The sequence below is a fragment of the Anguilla anguilla genome, chromosome 1 (assembly GCF_013347855.1).
Source record: "Anguilla anguilla isolate fAngAng1 chromosome 1, fAngAng1.pri, whole genome shotgun sequence".
NCBI lineage: Eukaryota > Metazoa > Chordata > Actinopteri > Anguilliformes > Anguillidae > Anguilla > Anguilla anguilla.
The window spans coordinates 36,025,477-36,043,621 of NC_049201.1; the positions used below are offsets into that span (position 1 = coordinate 36,025,477).

The 18,145-nt window shown below is 43.0% G+C and overlaps 2 protein-coding genes across 2 annotated transcripts; both read left to right on the forward strand.

The window, feature by feature from the left end:
• Nucleotides 1–6,674: 6,674 nt before the first annotated feature.
• Nucleotides 6,675–7,727, forward strand: LOC118226576 (the record flags this gene model as incomplete). Its single annotated transcript, XM_035416371.1, has 1 exon — nucleotides 6,675–7,727. A coding segment is annotated over one exon (912 nt), but the record flags the coding sequence as incomplete, so codon positions are not given.
• Nucleotides 7,728–12,258: 4,531 nt separating this feature from the next.
• LOC118226661 lies at nucleotides 12,259–13,311 on the forward strand (the record flags this gene model as incomplete). Its single annotated transcript, XM_035416468.1, has 1 exon — nucleotides 12,259–13,311. A coding segment is annotated over one exon (912 nt), but the record flags the coding sequence as incomplete, so codon positions are not given.
• Between the last annotated feature and the right edge of the window lie 4,834 nt (nucleotides 13,312–18,145).

Sequence of the window (18,145 nt, forward strand, 5' to 3'; positions counted from 1 at the left end):
CACGTTATAATTCCAAGATGTTGGCAGGCTATAACCAAAACTAGGCTACTGCACTGCATAACATACAAGTTTGATTTGAAGTTATTATGAAAATAAATCGGTTTGCGGCTGCAGATTTTTAAACATGGCGATTGAAATAATTCACTGCAAGTAGTCGACCAATCAGAAATTTTCAGTGCTTGCGCCCCACCCCAAAGGTTCCGGTACTTTTGGAAAGTACTACCCGCTGAGCAGGAACTTTTTTGGGGGTAAAATAAAGCCCCCGGAACTAAATTTAGACCCTAGTTCCTGTGGTCGAAACGCACTGAGTTCCTCAAAAGGTTCCTAGTTCCGGGGTAAATTTCCTGCGGTGGAAACGCGGCTTTAGTTAAGTGGCCGAGCTGACCTGAGAGTTCAGTAGCCAAATGATGGTCTTGAAATCAGTGTTGAAGTTTCCCATGCAAGAAGTTTGACACACATTTGAAAATTAAAAATGCTTTTGGAAATAATCGACACTAATGTAAAGTATGTGACTTGCAGTCAATGGGCTACAAAATGCTAAAACAGAGGTATGGACTTTTAAACCAAAATCTTTTATCAAAGATTTTTTTATAGTATCATATATATAATTTATATAGAATCACATTTACATGTGACAACAGATTCAGTGAAACTTTATAAAACATTTGTAGGAGTGACTGGCGACCTTGAGTGACCTCTATTTTCATGGAAAGAATGTAAAAGAATGAGAAAATCTGTGGACTTGTATATCTCACCTGGAGTGGTAATGATGGCAATAAGGATCCAGCAGAGGACCACTCATTTTTGGGACCACTGGAAATGTTAGACTGTTCCTTTGGGAAGGGTAGCAATACTTGAGACTCAGACTGAACATTTGATGTACACTGAACAAAAAATATAAATGCAACATTTATCAAATTCGAAGATTTTATTGCTCTTCAATAGCTGTACGAAGTTGTTGGATATTGGTGGGAACTGGAACACGCTGTTGTATGCGCCGGTCCAGAGCATCCCAAACATGCCCAATGGGTGACATGTCTGGTGAGTATGCAGGCCATAGAAGAACTGGGAGAACATGGAAGAAGTGGCCATTGAAGGTGAGCTCTTGCCCACTCACGTCGATTGTGACGCCGCACTGCAGACAAATCAAGACCCCAGTGAGGACGTTGAGCATGCAGATGAGCTTCCCTGAGGCGATTTCTTAAACTTTGTGCTGAAATTCTATGGTTGTGTAAACCAACTGTTTCATCATCTGTCCATGTGGCTGGCCTCAGACGAGCCCGCAGGTGAAGAAGTCGGATGTGGCGGTCCTGGGCTGGCGTGGTTACACGTGGTCTGCAGTTGTGAGGCCTGTTGGACGAACTTCCAAAATCTCTGAAACAACGTTGGAGGTAGCTTATGGTGGATAATGAACACCCATTACTCTGGCAACAGCTCTACAGGACATTCCTGCAGTCAGCATGCCAATTGCACAATCCCTTAACTCTGGAGGCATCTGTGACATGGTGTTGAACAACAAAAAACTCAACATTTTAGGGTGGTCTTTTACTGACCCCATCATAAGGAACACCTGTGTGGCTTTTAATCAGCATCTTGATATTCCACACCTGTGCAGGAGATGGATTATCTTGACAAAGGAGAAATGCTAGCTAACAGTGATATAAACAATTTGAGAAATAAGATCTTTGCGCACATAGAACAAATCTTTGAGGTATTATTTAAGGTTTTGATGGTCAATTCTGATTTTTTGCCTATCCAATTTTTCTGATCGCCTATTTACATCTACAATTAAAAGTGACACATATCTATATCTGTGTTAACACAGCTTATACTTTAAATGACCTGTATGCGTACAGGCGGTGTAAACGTAGCCTATATATATATATATATTATATTATATTATGAGGGGCCAAACAGGAAATATATAAATACAGCGCTCCAGATGGCGACTAAAATGGTCGCCGATGCGACCACAAAATATTTTTGGCGACTGTTTTATTAATGTCAGTCACCAGTGGCGACCGCGTCTTAAAAAATAAAAAAATAAATAAAAATTGTAATAACAGAATCTTATGTTTGTTTGTAAACGTTAGTGTAAGGCCCACGGGAACAGGCATAGAGTGGAATTTCCTCTCTGACTGTCGTAAAGCAGTTCGCCAGGTGCAGAGTCTGATATTGTCGGGACAGAGTGGCCCGTAAGACCGTGGCATCTGGTTTTGCGACAGTTAACAGGTGACACCTCTTTTCTACGGGAAAGCAATTCTAAAATTACCCCAACGTCCTGGAGGTTTCAGATTGCAAGTAATAAAATCACATGATAGAAATGGGGCAAATTGCTCAGGACAGTTGAGGGACAGCCAAAGTGCCCTCACCTGGTGTCACTGGGTAACTTGTCTCCCTACCTTCATAAGGAAAGAAATTTACTCAAACACACTTTTTGTTAGGAAATAATGCCAGATTGGGGTTGAATACATTGCTACACGACACTATGCAATCTTAATACACTGTGGAAAGACATTGAGAGTTGGCAGTTGGTTCATGTAAGTGATTGTACAGTTATTTCATGTTTTTCAGAGTTTTCATGACAATCACAAGAACAAATATTCATATTTGGTATGGTTTTTATGGTCTCTGTGCGAGTGATGCTCTGGTTTAGGTTTTAAAACCAGCAAACCTATAGAAAATCTATTTTAATAAATTTGGAGGTAAACTGTATTTTTGGGACACTCCTCCTAGTAAATCCATCTGTCTGATCCTGTCTGAACCAAATTCCAATCTTCCCCCTCCAAGTAGATTTATGGTTTTATGAGCCTTTTGTGGCGACATCCACCTGCCTGCGCTGGGTTCTTATAGGAGAGGAACAGGGCCCTCTGGGAGTCTGCAATCAGACTTCCCACACAAGACTCTTTCTGTGTGTAGACTGCTGTCAGGGGAGTCTGCAATCAGACTTCCCACACAAGACTCTTTCTGTGTGTAGACTGCTGTCAGGGGAGTCTGCAATCAGACTTCCCACACAAGACTCTTTCTGTGTGTAGACTGCTGTCAGGTATGCTCATCTTTATCTTTGATTGTTAGACTATTTTCTAAATTCTGTAACTACAAATTGACTATTTTAAGTGTATAACCTACCTGACATTAAAACTGTTAATGACTTGATTTGTGTGGTCTTGGTCAATGTTTCGTTCTTGTAACAGCCCTCTAAGTCGGTTTCCCCCAATTATGACTAGGGAACTGCCCGTTGGACTTGTTTGATCACCAAGTTTTCAGTTAAGGCGGGACCGTCAGCAGAACCAAGTTGATCCTGGGATGACCAATATTGGCCCTTTCGGAGTCCCTGAACCCTAATTAGGTTATACTCCCCATGAGGGAAATCTCACAACCGCTGTGTCGTCTGCAAACAGCTAGTTAAATTGTCGTTACGGGCGCATCCGCGGTGCGTACCGGGTGAAACTGCGTTGACCCTCGGTGTAGAACTTCAGACGAACTGAGTTCCATTCTAAATCAAGCCTAAATTCTAATTTGGAACATAACTTATTAATTAATATGGAGTCAGATTATCACGAGGGTAAAACCTAGTAACTGTTACGCTTTCTTGCTGTGGTCATGGATATATTTGATGTGTTGTTCCGCGTATTTGTGAATATTCTGATGCTCCCATTGGGATATTGACAGTCCGGCGACAGATCGGATATATCTCTGATGACAGCATAGCCCCGTTTGCGAACGGAGAGTAACTTGAATGCTACTGATCCGTTTCGGGCCAGTTTTAAGCGGGATATGAAGCAGCGCCTTCATATCTAACCCGTGGCAACGGAACCAGTGCATTCTTAATTATAATTGTGCCCTGTTCTTACGAACAGAGGAAAAATAACTAACATCTCCGGTTTTGAATCACACCAGCCAAGGGAGAACACGCGGTGCCTTCCCCTCCAGCTACAAACCCTCATTGGTCTAGCTGTGAGGTGTTTACAAGTGGTGACCCCGACGTGATATGGATTATCTGGAGTGTTCCCTGAAATGTCTGCTGGTGTTTTTCATCCCGGCGTGATACCCTTCTGGGTATCTCGCATTTTCTTCTCTGGGTTTCCTGATCCTTGGTGTGGTGAGTGACACAATTCTTGTATATTAGCCTGTGCTAGGGAGAGTTTTTAGTCACTGCATAGGGGATCGACATATCCCAGACAGGCCTGGGACCGTAGAAACCAGGCATTTTTCATATTACTACCCTTTGGGGAATTCATGAACAGGGAAAGAAAGAAGCTTAGGCTGGCATGTTTTTATGAAATGTGTTGTGATAATACGGTGGAATGCGTTCTAGAACAAACTAGCCTATAGCAGTAGATGGTTGCATATGTGTACGGAAATGTAAACGTTTGTAGAAAGGAAGGGAGTTTTGATGCAAGGCTTACTACTGTTTCTGCGTAGAGGCGCAGAAAACCTTGCTCAAACTCAGGAGAAATGAGGCACTGGTGAAAAGCCAGTGAATTTTGAAGGTGAACAGAGTGGTATACTGTTATGAAAGACTAAAAAGCAATAGAAGGTGAACAGTGAGAAAGTTTATAGCTGCCAGTAAGCGTGTGCAATCACAGAATGCACACGCGAAGAAGTTTGAACTTTGCTAGGGGGCTAACCCAGGAAAAGTGGCAAGCTTCTTGTTATATTTAAATTAAATAATATTAAAACACTGCTGAATGCTGAATCAGGTGCATAACCGCGGTTTCGAAGTTCCAGCTCTGAAAGCAGAGTCTGTGCTGATCCTTAAACCCAGGTATGGCCCTGCGACAGTACACGCATCTCAAGACCTCTAACAGTGCAGACTGCAGCTGCACCAAGTTTTGAAACTGTTCGTATCTGTCCGGAGAAAACCATACTTTAAGTCTCAGAGATCGAGGCCGGTACCAGTGTAGTCACTGAACCTCTGAGTACCGCGCCCGATGTAATGTCACAGGACCGCTGAGTGCCACGGCAAATGCAAGTCTCCATCCCTCTGAAAGTGTAGCCGCAGGCTACAACAAGGGTGGCGACCGTCTGGAATTTGCCACATGTGGGACTCATGTCTAAAAGACCTCTGAGACTGGTGAGAAGGTATCAGGACACTGAATTTCTGAGGTGCTGGAACCAAGGTCCTTGGCCTGTGTTAGCTGTCTCAGTAACCAGTGGTATACTATTAATTAAATAAATAGGTGAAGATTTATGAAACAGTTGAGATAAGCCAGTGTAGAAGGTAAAGTTCCAACATGGCCTATAACCAACAAAAAATAGACTTTGGCCTATTATAAATAAAATAACCATTAGCCTAGAGCTAAATTAAGTTATATAGGCATAGGTGTACCACCATTCACCTTTCGTTAGAAAGCTCATTTTCAAAAAAGTGTAGTGAATTCTGGTGTACCCTATTGTTTTCATCTGAGTTTTTGTTCTATGTGTCTTAGCAGCACAAGGATGAAACCAGAGGATTTTAATTAATAATATTAACTAATAATATATTAATTATTAACGCATGCCTGTGCACGCCATTTAGAAACTGGTAGAATTCACTAACCGACTTATTTGGGTGCCAATTAAATTAGCTAAGGCATGTTAGATACTAGAGATCTAATGGTATTTTTGTTGTGCTATTTCACCATAGCACAACATATACATATTAGAATCTTTGTCAAACCATTGATAAGCCAGTCAATGCCATAAATGAATATAATGTCATCAAACTTTAACTCAACTAATAAGGGTCAGTATCATCTGTGCCTGCAATGAAAATTATTTAAGGAAGAAGTCTTCCAAACTACATATCTCAAATAAATAAATAAATAAGGAGAAGAAGCACTTACTCCTAGGTTTACATCAAGTTTGTCTTTTAGCATTAAAATGTTGAAAGAGGGGGAAAGAGGGGTCATCTTTTGGCAAGGACTGGCTTACTGGTCTCTCTTTTATTCTACTTTTTCACAGTTTCCTCTCCTTAAATTCCCTCCTTCCTTTTCATTTACTGTTCCTCCTCCTCCTTTCTCCCTTCCCCCCATCTGTCTGTCTTGTTCTGTTTCCCCCCCTTCTCTGTCAGTTGTTGAATATTTAAGGAGCAGTAAACCTACACTCCCAAGACAGTGTCTGATTTTCTTTTTGTTTTTTCATCTTTTTATTTTTTGTCAGTTGTGGTTTAACCCCCAAATTATGCAGACAGTAACCCTACATAGATTTTCTCTTCTTTGCACAAATACAGGCAAGAAGTTAGCACCTCAAGCATCGGTGACAGACCAGTTGGGTGGAAATCTCTGAAGGGGTCATAAACATGTCAGCAGCTCATTTAGCCAACTCCTAACTTTAAACAGGCCCCCTGGTGTAGCACCAGAGCAAATTTTACAACACCCAATTTGTTACATTAGGGGATCCACCCATCCCATTAAGAACTTCACAGTCATCTAATCTAACAAGAGCACACAAACCAGCACACATCCAATCCTAAATAGCGCACATATAGGACACAATAGAAACACTATCCTATGTGATTCTATGGGTTTCTTGGTGCAATAATGAATTTCTCTTATACCATTAACACATAGTATTAGACAACATTTCTTCAGTCTGCTTCAATTAAACTATTTTACAGTAATTACCATTCCAGTAATTTTCAACTTTTTAATAAATGTATGTATGTAGGCATTGTATGTTTCTGAACACTACTTGTCTTATATGTCTTAATTTATGATTTTGGTGTTTTTCTTTATTTTTTGTTCTTTATTTTTATACTATCATTTTCAATAACCATCCACACAAAATGTATTGGGTTCTTTGTTTCTTTTCCTTTAATTCACCCAGAACAGGTGTACCCAAATTCCACTACCATACGCTCTATCGGCGTAGTAGTGAAGAATCAGATTCTAAAATTAGATCACCTTACTGGGTATGTCACTATGATGGGCACAGAGACCATATTCACCACTCGCATGTGTTGTCATGAAACCTCCAGCTATATCATCTGTACCTGTAACACCTTACAACCTTTTTCTCCCAATGATACCAAATTCATTAGTGTGCAGTCTTTGCATGGCCACGCTGACGCTATCCAGGTTTCCCACACACAATGGTGCGTCATCAGCGAGATTAACTCTTTCTCGTATGGAGGTCTGACCTGTCCAGCAAACCACACTTTCTGCTTGGAAGTGACGGAAGATTTGGCCATGGGTCAGATCAACATTCTAGGCCGAGTTCCACTGGAGGTAGACGTCTCCCCGTGGTGGGAGGACACATTCTACGAACAAGGAACGCGGGCCCTGACTGACCTAATGAGTTTGGTAGAACAGATCATCCGTGACACCAATTACCACATCAACCAGGCTCAGGTGGAGGTGAATCTGGCCAAAAGAACAGCGGAGATCCTGGCCAGCTCCTCTACCCGGTCCGCCCAGGACGCGTACACCTGGTGGGATTGGGTGTTCCGAGGGTGCGTCATCGCTAGCGCAGTCATCTTTACCATCACCCTGGTTCAATGCTGTTATTTTCGACACCTGATACACTCTCTGCGCACCTCCACTCATGCTGCATTGGTTCTCAGCCCCCTCCAGTTGCCAGCGAGGCCGGGCTTGAGACCATAAACACCGGACCTGGACTGCTGTCAAAGTTGGGCATTTTCAGTGACCCCTGGGACAGCGTTCTGTTTGTCCCACGGGGCCAGAGAGGGGAATCTGTAAGGCCCACGGGAACAGGCATAGAGTGGAATTTCCTCTCTGACTGTCGTAAAGCAGTTCGCCAGGTGCAGAGTCTGATATTGTCGGGACAGAGTGGCCCGTAAGACCGTGGCATCTGGTTTTGCGACAGTTAACAGGTGACACCTCTTTTCTACGGGAAAGCAATTCTAAAATTACCCCAACGTCCTGGAGGTTTCAGATTGCAAGTAATAAAATCACATGATAGAAATGGGGCAAATTGCTCAGGACAGTTGAGGGACAGCCAAAGTGCCCTCACCTGGTGTCACTGGGTAACTTGTCTCCCTACCTTCATAAGGAAAGAAATTTACTCAAACACACTTTTTGTTAGGAAATAATGCCAGATTGGGGTTGAATACATTGCTACACGACACTATGCAATCTTAATACACTGTGGAAAGACATTGAGAGTTGGCAGTTGGTTCATGTAAGTGATTGTACAGTTATTTCATGTTTTTCAGAGTTTTCATGACAATCACAAGAACAAATATTCATATTTGGTATGGTTTTTATGGTCTCTGTGCGAGTGATGCTCTGGTTTAGGTTTTAAAACCAGCAAACCTATAGAAAATCTATTTTAATAAATTTGGAGGTAAACTGTATTTTTGGGACACTCCTCCTAGTAAATCCATCTGTCTGATCCTGTCTGAACCAAATTCCAATCTTCCCCCTCCAAGTAGATTTATGGTTTTATGAGCCTTTTGTGGCGACATCCACCTGCCTGCGCTGGGTTCTTATAGGAGAGGAACAGGGCCCTCTGGGAGTCTGCAATCAGACTTCCCACACAAGACTCTTTCTGTGTGTAGACTGCTGTCAGGGGAGTCTGCAATCAGACTTCCCACACAAGACTCTTTCTGTGTGTAGACTGCTGTCAGGGGAGTCTGCAATCAGACTTCCCACACAAGACTCTTTCTGTGTGTAGACTGCTGTCAGGTATGCTCATCTTTATCTTTGATTGTTAGACTATTTTCTAAATTCTGTAACTACAAATTGACTATTTTAAGTGTATAACCTACCTGACATTAAAACTGTTAATGACTTGATTTGTGTGGTCTTGGTCAATGTTTCGTTCTTGTAACAGCCCTCTAAGTCGGTTTCCCCCAATTATGACTAGGGAACTGCCCGTTGGACTTGTTTGATCACCAAGTTTTCAGTTAAGGCGGGACCGTCAGCAGAACCAAGTTGATCCTGGGATGACCAATATTGGCCCTTTCGGAGTCCCTGAACCCTAATTAGGTTATACTCCCCATGAGGGAAATCTCACAACCGCTGTGTCGTCTGCAAACAGCTAGTTAAATTGTCGTTACGGGCGCATCCGCGGTGCGTACCGGGTGAAACTGCGTTGACCCTCGGTGTAGAACTTCAGACGAACTGAGTTCCATTCTAAATCAAGCCTAAATTCTAATTTGGAACATAACTTATTAATTAATATGGAGTCAGATTATCACGAGGGTAAAACCTAGTAACTGTTACGCTTTCTTGCTGTGGTCATGGATATATTTGATGTGTTGTTCCGCGTATTTGTGAATATTCTGATGCTCCCATTGGGATATTGACAGTCCGGCGACAGATCGGATATATCTCTGATGACAGCATAGCCCCGTTTGCGAACGGAGAGTAACTTGAATGCTACTGATCCGTTTCGGGCCAGTTTTAAGCGGGATATGAAGCAGCGCCTTCATATCTAACCCGTGGCAACGGAACCAGTGCATTCTTAATTATAATTGTGCCCTGTTCTTACGAACAGAGGAAAAATAACTAACATCTCCGGTTTTGAATCACACCAGCCAAGGGAGAACACGCGGTGCCTTCCCCTCCAGCTACAAACCCTCATTGGTCTAGCTGTGAGGTGTTTACAAGTGGTGACCCCGACGTGATATGGATTATCTGGAGTGTTCCCTGAAATGTCTGCTGGTGTTTTTCATCCCGGCGTGATACCCTTCTGGGTATCTCGCATTTTCTTCTCTGGGTTTCCTGATCCTTGGTGTGGTGAGTGACACAATTCTTGTATATTAGCCTGTGCTAGGGAGAGTTTTTAGTCACTGCATAGGGGATCGACATATCCCAGACAGGCCTGGGACCGTAGAAACCAGGCATTTTTCATATTACTACCCTTTGGGGAATTCATGAACAGGGAAAGAAAGAAGCTTAGGCTGGCATGTTTTTATGAAATGTGTTGTGATAATACGGTGGAATGCGTTCTAGAACAAACTAGCCTATAGCAGTAGATGGTTGCATATGTGTACGGAAATGTAAACGTTTGTAGAAAGGAAGGGAGTTTTGATGCAAGGCTTACTACTGTTTCTGCGTAGAGGCGCAGAAAACCTTGCTCAAACTCAGGAGAAATGAGGCACTGGTGAAAAGCCAGTGAATTTTGAAGGTGAACAGAGTGGTATACTGTTATGAAAGACTAAAAAGCAATAGAAGGTGAACAGTGAGAAAGTTTATAGCTGCCAGTAAGCGTGTGCAATCACAGAATGCACACGCGAAGAAGTTTGAACTTTGCTAGGGGGCTAACCCAGGAAAAGTGGCAAGCTTCTTGTTATATTTAAATTAAATAATATTAAAACACTGCTGAATGCTGAATCAGGTGCATAACCGCGGTTTCGAAGTTCCAGCTCTGAAAGCAGAGTCTGTGCTGATCCTTAAACCCAGGTATGGCCCTGCGACAGTACACGCATCTCAAGACCTCTAACAGTGCAGACTGCAGCTGCACCAAGTTTTGAAACTGTTCGTATCTGTCCGGAGAAAACCATACTTTAAGTCTCAGAGATCGAGGCCGGTACCAGTGTAGTCACTGAACCTCTGAGTACCGCGCCCGATGTAATGTCACAGGACCGCTGAGTGCCACGGCAAATGCAAGTCTCCATCCCTCTGAAAGTGTAGCCGCAGGCTACAACAAGGGTGGCGACCGTCTGGAATTTGCCACATGTGGGACTCATGTCTAAAAGACCTCTGAGACTGGTGAGAAGGTATCAGGACACTGAATTTCTGAGGTGCTGGAACCAAGGTCCTTGGCCTGTGTTAGCTGTCTCAGTAACCAGTGGTATACTATTAATTAAATAAATAGGTGAAGATTTATGAAACAGTTGAGATAAGCCAGTGTAGAAGGTAAAGTTCCAACATGGCCTATAACCAACAAAAAATAGACTTTGGCCTATTATAAATAAAATAACCATTAGCCTAGAGCTAAATTAAGTTATATAGGCATAGGTGTACCACCATTCACCTTTCGTTAGAAAGCTCATTTTCAAAAAAGTGTAGTGAATTCTGGTGTACCCTATTGTTTTCATCTGAGTTTTTGTTCTATGTGTCTTAGCAGCACAAGGATGAAACCAGAGGATTTTAATTAATAATATTAACTAATAATATATTAATTATTAACGCATGCCTGTGCACGCCATTTAGAAACTGGTAGAATTCACTAACCGACTTATTTGGGTGCCAATTAAATTAGCTAAGGCATGTTAGATACTAGAGATCTAATGGTATTTTTGTTGTGCTATTTCACCATAGCACAACATATACATATTAGAATCTTTGTCAAACCATTGATAAGCCAGTCAATGCCATAAATGAATATAATGTCATCAAACTTTAACTCAACTAATAAGGGTCAGTATCATCTGTGCCTGCAATGAAAATTATTTAAGGAAGAAGTCTTCCAAACTACATATCTCAAATAAATAAATAAATAAGGAGAAGAAGCACTTACTCCTAGGTTTACATCAAGTTTGTCTTTTAGCATTAAAATGTTGAAAGAGGGGGAAAGAGGGGTCATCTTTTGGCAAGGACTGGCTTACTGGTCTCTCTTTTATTCTACTTTTTCACAGTTTCCTCTCCTTAAATTCCCTCCTTCCTTTTCATTTACTGTTCCTCCTCCTCCTTTCTCCCTTCCCCCCATCTGTCTGTCTTGTTCTGTTTCCCCCCCTTCTCTGTCAGTTGTTGAATATTTAAGGAGCAGTAAACCTACACTCCCAAGACAGTGTCTGATTTTCTTTTTGTTTTTTCATCTTTTTATTTTTTGTCAGTTGTGGTTTAACCCCCAAATTATGCAGACAGTAACCCTACATAGATTTTCTCTTCTTTGCACAAATACAGGCAAGAAGTTAGCACCTCAAGCATCGGTGACAGACCAGTTGGGTGGAAATCTCTGAAGGGGTCATAAACATGTCAGCAGCTCATTTAGCCAACTCCTAACTTTAAACAGGCCCCCTGGTGTAGCACCAGAGCAAATTTTACAACACCCAATTTGTTACATTAGGGGATCCACCCATCCCATTAAGAACTTCACAGTCATCTAATCTAACAAGAGCACACAAACCAGCACACATCCAATCCTAAATAGCGCACATATAGGACACAATAGAAACACTATCCTATGTGATTCTATGGGTTTCTTGGTGCAATAATGAATTTCTCTTATACCATTAACACATAGTATTAGACAACATTTCTTCAGTCTGCTTCAATTAAACTATTTTACAGTAAATACCATTCCAGTAATTTTCAACTTTTTAATAAATGTATGTATGTAGGCATTGTATGTTTCTGAACACTACTTGTCTTATATGTCTTAATTTATGATTTTGGTGTTTTTCTTTATTTTTTGTTCTTTATTTTTATACTATCATTTTCAATAACCATCCACACAAAATGTATTGGGTTCTTTGTTTCTTTTCCTTTAATTCACCCAGAACAGGTGTACCCAAATTCCATTACCATACGCTCTATCGGCGTAGTAGTGAAGAATCAGATTCTAAAATTAGATCACCTTACTGGGTATATCACTATGATGGGCACAGAGACCATATTCACCACTCGCATGTGTTGTCATGAAACCTCCAGCTATATCATCTGTACCTGTAACACCTTACAACCTTTTTCTCCCAATGATACCAAATTCATTAGTGTGCAGTCTTTGCATGGCCACGCTGACGCTATCCAGGTTTCCCACACACAATGGTGCGTCATCAGCGAGATTAACTCTTTCTCGTATGGAGGTCTGACCTGTCCAGCAAACCACACTTTCTGCTTGGAAGTGACGGAAGATTTGGCCATGGGTCAGATCAACATTCTAGGCCGAGTTCCACTGGAGGTAGACGTCTCCCCGTGGTGGGAGGACACATTCTACGAACAAGGAACGCGGGCCTTGACTGACCTAATGAGTTTGGTAGAACAGATCATCCGTGACACCAATTACCACATCAACCAGGCTCAGGTGGAGGTGAATCTGGCCAAAAGAACAGCGGAGATCCTGGCCAGCTCCTCTACCCGGTCCGCCCAGGACGCGTACACCTGGTGGGATTGGGTGTTCCGAGGGTGCGTCATCGCTAGCGCAGTCATCTTTACCATCACCCTGGTTCAATGCTGTTATTTTCGACACCTGATACACTCTCTGCGCACCTCCACTCATGCTGCATTGGTTCTCAGCCCCCTCCAGTTGCCAGCGAGGCCGGGCTTGAGACCATAAACACCGGACCTGGACTGCTGTCAAAGTTGGGCATTTTCAGTGACCCCTGGGACAGCGTTCTGTTTGTCCCACGGGGCCAGAGAGGGGAATCTGTAAGGCCCACGGGAACAGGCATAGAGTGGAATTTCCTCTCTGACTGTCGTAAAGCAGTTCGCCAGGTGCAGAGTCTGATATTGTCGGGACAGAGTGGCCCGTAAGACCGTGGCATCTGGTTTTGCGACAGTTAACAGGTGACACCTCTTTTCTACAGGAAAGCAATTCTAAAATTACCCCAACGTCCTGGAGGTTTCAGATTGCAAGTAATAAAATCACATGATAGAAATGGGGCAAATTGCTCAGGACAGTTGAGGGACAGCCAAAGTGCCCTCACCTGGTGTCACTGGGTAACTTGTCTCCCTACCTTCATAAGGAAAGAAATTTACTCAAGCACACTTTTTGTTAGGAAATAATGCCAGATTGGGGTTGAATACATTGCTACACGACACTATGCAATCTTAATACACTGTGGAAAGACATTGAGAGTTGGCAGTTGGTTCATGTAAGTGATTGTACAGTTATTTCATGTTTTTCAGAGTTTTCATGACAATCACAAGAACAAATATTCATATTTGGTATGGTTTTTATGGTCTCTGTGCGAGTGATGCTCTGGTTTAGGTTTTAAAACCAGCAAACCTATAGAAAATCTATTTTAATAAATTTGGAGGTAAACTGTATTTTTGGGACACTCCTCCTAGTAAATCCATCTGTCTGATCCTGTCTGAACCAAATTCCAATCTTCCCCCTCCAAGTAGATTTATGGTTTTATGAGCCTTTTGTGGCGACATCCACCTGCCTGCGCTGGGTTCTTATAGGAGAGGAACAGGGCCCTCTGGGAGTCTGCAATCAGACTTCCCACACAAGACTCTTTCTGTGTGTAGACTGCTGTCAGGGGAGTCTGCAATCAGACTTCCCACACAAGACTCTTTCTGTGTGTAGACTGCTGTCAGGGGAGTCTGCAATCAGACTTCCCACACAAGACTCTTTCTGTGTGTAGACTGCTGTCAGGTATGCTCATCTTTATCTTTGATTGTTAGACTATTTTCTAAATTCTGTAACTACAAATTGACTATTTTAAGTGTATAACCTACCTGACATTAAAACTGTTAATGACTTGATTTGTGTGGTCTTGGTCAATGTTTCGTTCTTGTAACAGCCCTCTAAGTCGGTTTCCCCCAATTATGACTAGGGAACTGCCCGTTGGACTTGTTTGATCACCAAGTTTTCAGTTAAGGCGGGACCGTCAGCAGAACCAAGTTGATCCTGGGATGACCAATATTGGCCCTTTCGGAGTCCCTGAACCCTAATTAGGTTATACTCCCCATGAGGGAAATCTCACAACCGCTGTGTCGTCTGCAAACAGCTAGTTAAATTGTCGTTACGGGCGCATCCGCGGTGCGTACCGGGTGAAACTGCGTTGACCCTCGGTGTAGAACTTCAGACGAACTGAGTTCCATTCTAAATCAAGCCTAAATTCTAATTTGGAACATAACTTATTAATTAATATGGAGTCAGATTATCACGAGGGTAAAACCTAGTAACTGTTACGCTTTCTTGCTGTGGTCATGGATATATTTGATGTGTTGTTCCGCGTATTTGTGAATATTCTGATGCTCCCATTGGGATATTGACAGTCCGGCGACAGATCGGATATATCTCTGATGACAGCATAGCCCCGTTTGCGAACGGAGAGTAACTTGAATGCTACAGATCCGTTTCGGGCCAGTTTTAAGCGGGATATGAAGCAGCGCCTTCATATCTAACCCGTGGCAACGGAACCAGTGCATTCTTAATTATAATTGTGCCCTGTTCTTACGAACAGAGGAAAAATAACTAACATCTCCGGTTTTGAATCACACCAGCCAAGGGAGAACACGCGGTGCCTTCCCCTCCAGCTACAAACCCTCATTGGTCTAGCTGTGAGGTGTTTACATTAGCGACGACTTACACAGGCAATTTGCAGCAGGTGCTTGTTCAGCTCGCTCTGTACTCATCTCACCTCTACCAATCAACAGAACAAGATTTATGTGACACGCTTTTATAAGCCTGTCTGTCAAATTGAAGCGCGCTTCGTGCATGAAAATAAAAAAAACTCCGGTACTGAGAGAAATGGGCCGTTTCAATCGAAACGAGCTGACGTTTCGATTGAAATGGTTAACTGAACACAGCGCTACAATTTAAAGTGTTGTTAACCAAATATTCTAACAGTAATAGCCTACCAGCTGTTCTTTTTTGTTTTAATTTGGACAACGGCCGTAGTATACGTTATCTCCCAACGTCTTGTGCTATCTAGCACAAGGTCATTCATGCTCAGTTATCTAGTCGATTAGCTAACGAGAGAGCCAGCTAGCTATGGCAAAACGAAATATTTCGGAGTATTTCAGATACCCGTCTTCTCGTTCGACTCCTGGTGCGTCGACATCAGCAACAGATTCAGACTTGGTTAGCGTAACTAACAGCAGAGAGTTTGAGAGTGAATTTGATAACTTTATCACTTTATCTTTGCAACCATCACCCCAGCCAGCAGCAGCAGCAAGGCAGTTTAAAGCATCATGGCTTCAGGATTTTGCCTGGTGAAGGTATGATAAAGAAAAACACACAATGCATTGTGACTTTTGTGCTAAAGCTGGCCAAGAAATTGCAGGGAAAACGGACTTTATTAGTGGCTCAAGTCATTTCAAAAAAGAGACTGTGAAAAAACATGGCGAAAGTAGGAATAAAAATGCCAGGGATTGCCTGATTGCGAAGTCTGCCCCTCGCGCCACCCCAATGGCAAGAGCATTGTCGTGCGCCTGCGAGAAAACAGCGGAGAAAGAATTCAAAGAACTGAAAATTAAATTCAATGCAGCTTACGATTGCTGTCGAAGAAATACCATTCACCAAGTTTAGCTCTCAAATTCTATAGCTCGCATCAAATTTAAAACATTGGTCCTAGCATACCAGGCAGTCAAGGGATCAGCCCCAGCATACCTCCACAAGATATTCAAACCCTACATGCCAGCCAGACCCATTACATTACATTATTACATTACATTACAGGCATTTGGCAGACGCTCTTATCCAGAGCGACGTACAACAAAGTGTATAACCATAACCAGGAACAAGTATGACGAAACCCCTAGAGAGAAGTACCGGTCCAAGTGCAGGGAACAACCGCATAGTTCAACTTGGACCCTGATGGTTAAACTGATTAACACTAACAACGAGAACGGCAACAACGCAATCTATGGAAAAAATACAAGTAGTCGTTAAGACAGTTAATGCACCTAGTCACCTACGAAACAGCTGCCTAGTTACAACCCTAAGTTTAGTCATTTACAGGGGGGAAGGGAGGGAGGGGGAGAGGTGCAGCCTGAAGAGGTGCAGCCTGAAGAGGTGAGTCTTCAGTCGTCGTTTGAAATGGGTCAGTGTCTCAGCTGTTCTGACCTCCACAGGGAGGTCATTCCACCATCGTGGGGCCAGAACAGACAGGAGACGTGTTCTGGAAGTGCAGGTGCGAAGAGGGGGAGGTGCTAGGCGTCCTGAGGTAGCGGAACGGAGGGATCTGGCTGGCATGTAGGGTTTAAATATCTTGTGGAGGTATGCTGGGGCTGATCCCTTGACTGCCTGGTATGCTAGGACCAATGTTTTAAATTTGACCCCTCCGTTCCGCTACCTCAGAACGCCTGGCACCTCCCCCTCTTCGCACCTGCACTTTCCGAACACGTCTCCTGTCTGTTCTGGCCCCACGATGGTGGAATGACCTCCCCGTGGAGGTCAGAACAGCTGAGACACTGACCCATTTCAAGCGACGACTGAAGACTCACCTCTTCAGGCTGCACCTCTCCCCATTCCTCCCTACCTCCCTGTAATCTCTTAAATAGCTGTAAGCTTAGGGTTGTAACTAGGTAGCTGTTTCGTAGGTGACTTAGTTAATGCACCTGTCTTAACTGCTGCTTGTATTTTTGCATAGACTGCGTTGTTGCTGTTCTCGCTTGTGTTAGTGTTAATCAGTTTAACCTTCAGGGTCCAAGTTGAACTATGCGGTTGTTCCCTGCACTTGGACCGGTACTTCTCTCTAGGGTTTTTCGACATACTTGTTCCTGGTTATGGTTATACACTTTGTTGTACGTCGCTCTGGATAAGACCGTCTGCCAAATGCCTGTAATGTATTGATTAAGAAGAATGGAATGGATATATCCAAGACATACGACAATGATACAGCATGCGCTGAGTTTGTAGGTTGCATTGCAGACGAATTGAAGGACAGTACACTGGAAGGGGCGCAAAAGGCAAATTACATATCAGTCATAACTGACTGTGGCACAGATGTTTCAGGGAGAGACAATGTGATTACATACTGTAGGCACATTTCTGCAGGTGTAGCTGTAACTCGTTTGGTAGGGTTGGCTGAGTTTGATCATTGCCATGCCCAGGGAACATTGAACACAATAAAGACTTTGCTTGGAAATGCTGACCAAACAAATCCAGATTGGTGGCAAAACAAAATTAGTGTTTTGGGGCAGATGGAGCTAATGTAAACATAGGTGCAGCAGAAGGACTTGGTGAACTTTTAAGAAGTGAGGTTGGGGAACATGCTCTGTCCTTTCATTGTTTACCCCATAGGCTAGAATTGGCTATGTTGAGCACACAAAGATCCGTTCCAATGATTGAAAAACGTTGGTATGGAAAACATGCCACTTTAGTCCGAAAAGCAAGCGTGAGCTGAAAGCAATAGCTGCAGAGTTAGGCTGTACAGTACGAACTCCATGAGCTGTTAAGACTCAGCGCTGGCTGCCTCATATTTATCGGGCATTATCGGTTTTCCTTCAGGCAAATCCAGCAACAGGGCAGGGACAATACATGGTTGTGCATCACCACAAGGAGCACCTTGCAGCCACATCCAAAAACACAGACATAAAGGGAAGAGCCAAGAACATTGTGCAGCAAATGGAAAATC